The sequence below is a fragment of the Mus caroli genome, chromosome 12, assembly GCF_900094665.2.
Source record: "Mus caroli chromosome 12, CAROLI_EIJ_v1.1, whole genome shotgun sequence".
NCBI lineage: Eukaryota > Metazoa > Chordata > Mammalia > Rodentia > Muridae > Mus > Mus caroli.
The window spans coordinates 106,522,759-106,528,758 of record NC_034581.1 but is presented as its reverse complement, the minus strand read 5'-3'; the positions used below and the strand labels follow the sequence as shown (position 1 = coordinate 106,528,758).

The 6,000-nt window shown below is 44.7% G+C and overlaps 1 protein-coding gene across 1 annotated transcript in view; it reads right to left on the bottom strand.

The window, feature by feature from the left end:
- Nucleotides 1-2,867: 2,867 nt before the first annotated feature.
- The window catches only part of Tdrd9 (tudor domain containing 9), a 92,878-nt gene continuing 89,745 nt past the window's right edge, over nt 2,868-6,000 (bottom strand). The window contains exons 35-36 of the mRNA XM_021179500.1: nt 3,942-4,014; nt 2,868-3,446 (exon numbers count right to left, since the gene is read on the bottom strand). Coding sequence (XP_021035159.1) covers nt 3,345-3,446; nt 3,942-4,014 — 175 coding nt within the window. The 3' untranslated portion in view covers nt 2,868-3,344. The remainder of the gene's footprint in view (nt 3,447-3,941; nt 4,015-6,000) is intronic.

Below are 6,000 nucleotides of genomic sequence, written 5' to 3'. Positions count from 1 at the left end.
TCCTTGGTGATGAGCAGCAATGTGGAAGTGTAAGCTGAATAAACCCTTTCCTCCCCAACTTGCTTCTTGGTCATGATGTTTGTGCAGGAATAGAAACTCTGACTAAGACAGTTTGCCTTTATACACAGCTCAAGATTTCTCTTGTATTTTTAAATACTCCTTATGTTTTGAAAGCTTAACTATGCTATACTAAGTTATTTTTTCTTACCATGTCTGTTCTAAATGCTCCATTACCTGTATGTCCATATTTCCCCAATGTTTAAGAAAATTCCTCTTATTTTACCAAATAGATTTCCTATGCCTGTAAGCCTGTGGCTCCTGGCCCCTCCTGGTCTATGTGCTTAGTCTTTCAGTGCTGTCTCAAGGGTCATGTGTGCTGTCCATTCCTATCAGAATTGGAGTGTGAAGTCTCACCAGCACTGTCTTCAAGGCTTGGCGTCTGCTCTTTTGCCCGTGCTGTCCAAGCATTGGTCTCTGTTCCCAGACTCTTTAATTGCTCTCTCATACCCTGAACTTCCTAACCCACTTATTTTATCATCTTTGAAATACGTTTTAATAAACATCCTTCTGAATTCTTGTTCAGCATTTCATTTTATCTTCGCAATCACATACTAGAGAACTCACACACTGGAGAACTCACACATTGGAGGCGTCACATTGCCTTTTCCATTGTTGTTTCTCTGCTGAGGTCTGTGCGTGCCCAGGAAGAAAATCTCTGAGTTATGGAAGGGCCTTCTTGGAGAGCCATCTGTCTTCTCTCGAGGGTGAGGCCATCTTGGTGTTGTTTTGGCTTCTGTGACTGTGGTTAGGTTACGACACAGTGTACACAGTGTCAGAGCCTACAAGATGTACTTTCTCCTCGGGTCTCATGAAAGCAGAGGGCCTCTGGAAAGCCATGAAGGTGGCTTCTCAGTGTTAAAGTATTGGTGGTATCATCCATGGTCACTCTTCTAGTCTGTCAGCGGTGTGTGGCCTGAAAGGGTGTGGAGGCAACCTGTGCGTGCTGATGTCTGTCCAGGTGCAGGGACAGCTTTCATTTCTCTCCACTGCTGATGAGGGGAAAGGACTGGAAGCAGGATCCCAGGCCCTCTGAAGGTCCATGCCTTGTTGAGCCAGGCTGTGCGGTGGGTGCTTTTATCTCCATTATTATTCAAGTTGAAGAACCTACACCAGTTTTCTTGCAGAACTGGGGAGTGGTTGTGCAGTTTCTCTCAGTCTGCCTGAAGGTGCATCTGTCCTGACCACCCCCGAGGCTAAGGCTTGTTCCTACCACAGCGCAGGTGGAACACAGTAGCAGCAAGCACAATACCTAAAAGTCTAGATGTATAAATACAATACGTACCAAACACAGTCACCACCATAAACCCAAGAAAGGGGAGCAAAAATGACCAGTTGAACTGAAATGTTACTAAAAGTAGAAAACTGTAAAAGAGGGAATGAGGAAGAATAGCCACCTACAAACAAGGAGAAGGGAAATGGGAAAAGGAAACGTATTAGGAATAAGGAAAAACAAGGGTGGAGGGATCCCTCAGTGGGTAAAGGCACTTGCTGTCAAGGCTAACATCCTGAGTTCAAGCCTCACACCCCACAGTGGGAGGAAATGACCTTCATGTGTGCACGGCGGCACGTTACATAACACAAAATAATGTAAAAGCATTATAAAATACTGAATCATATATACATATAAACAGAGCAAGCATTATCAAAAAGGTCTTAATTTTTTGAAATTTCTTTTACCAAAAGAGGTGGTAATTTTAAAAAGTTTCCTTTACCAGGGAGGCTGACATGTCACATTGTGTGACCATCCACGCTGTGCACTAGTTGAGGAGAATCTAGGTTGCAGTTCGTTCTTTCTTCTCTGCCTTGGGGGCTTGCTAGAGACTGGTCCACATGCCATGGGCCACAGATGGTGGTTGGTGGTCACTGCAGCTCAGGACAGCCCCTGGCCCTTGACTTCCAAGGCAGCGGGCTCCCACCACTGTGCATGCAGTCCTGATTGGCACACCGCAGGTCCCAGATCTCCATTGTCCGTGCTGGCTGAGCTCCTGGGCTCCCTTTACCTCCACCTCAGCTCTGTGCATTGCCATTGGCACTGGGCTACACTATCTCGCCATCCTCTGTCACACTGTTCGCTGTTTTCCCTAGTCCCCTTCACAGTCAAGAACCAGCAGCTCCCAGTCAGTTGCCTCTGTGATGTTCAAGGTGGCTCATGGGCTGATTCTGGCTTTCTGTTCTTAGGCTACTAAGCCTGTCCTTGAACTCTTTCTCTGGCTTTGTGCCACAGTCTCTGATGTAACGGCAGGCATGACCCTCCACCGCAGCCTCTCTTGACTTGTTTTCTTCTGTCTTAGAGGAGATGGTGATAGGCATTTCTAATGACACTTGCTTCCTCTAAGAGTTCGGTTTTTAAAGATGTCTGTGATCTCTTCCCCAGCTTTATGAACCAAAATACTTCAGAATGAAACTCCTAATTGTGGTGGTTTGGATTAGAATGTGTACTCACAGGGAGTGGCAGTACTTGGGAAGGATTAGGAGGCGTGGCCTTTGTAGGATGCATATCACCGGGAGTGAGGTCTGAGGTTTCAAAATCCCATGCCAGACCCAGTCTCCCTCTCTGCTTGAAAATTAGGGTACAGCTCTCAGCTACATATCCAGCACCATGCCTGCCATGTCTGCTGCCACACTCTCCTCCATGATAATAATGGACTAAGCCTCTGAACCTCTAGGCCAGCCCCCGTGAAATGCTTTCTCCTGTAAGAGTTGCCTTGCTTACACAAGCCTCTTCACAGCAGCAGCAGAACAGTGACTAAGACAATGATAATCTCTGAGCAAAAATAATCACAACAGAAACAAAGTCCAATGCCTTTATTGTTTCACCAGATATGCTGGGTGCCAGGTCACATCTCCTAATTTCCAAAACACAGACCAAGAGGCTTAAATTTAACCACAAGTCCTAAATACACAAAACTGAAGTTTTACCAAAACCACATCTTTTCAGTGAGGAAAAAATCTTCAGAAAATGCCACAGGGTTTTTAAGCACACACACATATGCTTGCACACACGTTGTGACAGGATAAGCATACAAACAGGCCCTGGAACCTGTCTCCTGGGACTGACTATTTAGCTTTACCCTCATACATTTAAAGAAGCTTTTTCCAAAACAAAATCTTCTTTCAGAACAACTTTTTGCCAAGTATTTAATACTGTGACCCCGTTTCTTGAAAAGACTAGACTTTCTGATTTTTCCCACCCAAGCAGAAACACCACTCCCCACACTAAGCAAAGGCAACAAGATGGAGAAGCAGCCGCAGGAATGCTGTGACCTCTGCTGGGGACAAGCTGGTCAGGGGCTGAGCACCACAGGCGTGTGCAGCTGGTACAGTGACGCGCTCTTTCCTTGGCTGCCCTCCGGCTCAGCTTGCTCCATGACCAGCCTCGGATCCACCTAGTCATGCAGAGAAGAGAAACAAGTCGGGCTCTGGATGAAACCTGTCTAGACACCAAATTCAGATCATTATGTGCTCACGGACATGGACGTGTGAAAGAGACAGCCAAGTGTTCTTTCGATTTTCTAAAACTATTGGCAGATGCTTCTCCACTCTCATAATTCACCCCACTTATCTGATCGTCCATTTTAATACACATTGTGGGGTTTTTAAATTTTGTGTTTGTGTATCTGCACATGCGCGTGTGTGCATAAGATTGCATGTGCCACAGCACATGTGTGAGGTTAGAGAACAACCTGTGACAGATGGATCCCTTTTACCATGTGGCTCCAAGGTGTCATATGAAGCTAATGGCCATGTGCTCCATGGCTGCTTACTCTGCCTGGAGAGCCTGCTCCTGTCACCCTTGCTGTCCTGGACCGAGCCCATGTCCACCCAGTTACCTTTCCCTCCTCCAGCAGCAGCTGGCCCTGCAGGCGGCCAGCCCCACGTACCTGGTTCCACTCGTAGGGTTTCTCGTGCCACTGAGGAGTAATCTTCTCTCGAGGTTTCAACCGACAGAACAAGCTAAAAATTTAAAAGGAAAGCCAAAGGTTTTGCTGCTGGCTGGTTTTGCAGTTTAAGAGAAGGCTTTGCTTGGTAGCCCAGGTTGGCCTCAGTTTACTGCATAATCCAGGCTGGTCTCAAATGTCTCTCCCCTGCCTCAGTCTCCTAAGCTGAGGAGCAAATTATTATTTATTCATTAACACTCAAAAACAGTAGGATGATCTTTAAAAAAAAAAAGTGTATTTGTATTTAAAGTCTATAAATATCCCAGAATTAAAATTTTGATAGGTTTACAAAGTATCAAAATTTATAGTTATAACATTAAATTTATAGTTCACTTAAAAAACAAGGAAATAGAACATAACAGATTTTAGGGAGGTTATTATATATGTCTCCTAAAATGCTTTCCAGCATGCAACTTAGGAGACATGCTAGTCAGGAGACAAGGACACATGACTCTGTTCAGAAAAAGGGGCAGGGACAGACACTCAGCAAGCCGACACTAGTGAGAGGATGCAGTTGAGGGATCAGCACACAGGACTTCAAGGTAGCCATGACAGATACATTCACAGAATTACAGCAAACTATACGGGAAGACTTAAAACCTGATAGAAATGTCTAAAAGCAAACAAACAAACAAACAATAAAAACTATGAAATCAAAGAAAAAAATCAGTGAATTGATTAACCTTAAAATGGAAGACTATATAAAAATAGAAATTCTATGAAAATGAAGTAAAATAATTGAAGTGGAAATTTCCGAGATACTATTTTTAAAAGATAAAATATGATGTGAAAGGCACAGGGTATTGGCTGTATGAAGGGGCCACTGCTCGTAGACTCTGAACAAGGCAAGTATATAGAGTAGATGTGTGATGTAGCATCTTCAAGAGCAGAAACAGGGCCGAGCCGAGCACTCCCCTAAACAGGACGCCTACACCACCACCTTCTAAGGCTCAGAAAACATTCCGGAAGAGGAAACAGAAAGGAGGTATCTGGGGGAAACGGGAGAAGAGCTGTGACGCCCTCCCTATCTTCAGGGCCTGCCATGGCTCTTCCAAGTGATCTCACAGCAGGGGCAGCTGCCTGCACAACACTAGGCCTGCCAAGCCAATCAGGATCTTGGAGGGTCATGGGCCCCACCCCATGGGGCAGTCACTGTTTCCAGCTGAGTCCTCAATGGTGAGCCAATCAGGCCCCAGGTGACAGTTCCAAACATGCAGTCACACAAATAGCCCTGGTTGAAATCAGTGGGCCACCACACTGAGGGGCTTGTAGGAGAGGGGAGCAGTGGTGTGGAGGGAAGAAAGGGTGATAGTGAAAGCAAACAATATATATATATATATATATATATATATACACACACATACACATATATATGTGTGTATATGTGTATATATATGTGTATATGTGTATGTATGTATATATATATATATACATATATATATATACACACACACACACTTTTGTAAAATTCTCAAACAAGAAATTTAATAGAGTAAAAAATGCTAGTAAGTTTCTCAAAGTAAATAGGTTACAGGTAGAATAGACACACCATGCAAATATCAACCCAGGGGAGCAAGAGTAGCTATGCCAGCATCAGACAAAACAGACCTTAACACACTGCTACTGCTGGAGACAGAAAGAGGATAACATAACAACATGATGACGTTGCATGTGGGAAGTCCTGAACACTAAAACTTTATTCACAGTGTCATCAAGAGACTAACACACTCAAAAATGATTATGCAAAAGCACAGGGTCTGCACACTAACAACTCAAGCAGTGTACCAAGAAAGGAGAGGGGGCTGGGAAGACGCCTCATGGACAAAGCACTTGCTGTGAACTCCTCGGAGATCACGTGAGCTGGACATAACAAGCCCACATCTGCAATCCAGCTTACCTACATGGGGCAAGCAAGCCTGGCAGAGTAGGGTCAGCAAGAAAGACTGCCTCAGGAAGAAAGGTAAGTATCAACCCAAGTGTACTGGCTAGTTTTGTGTCAACT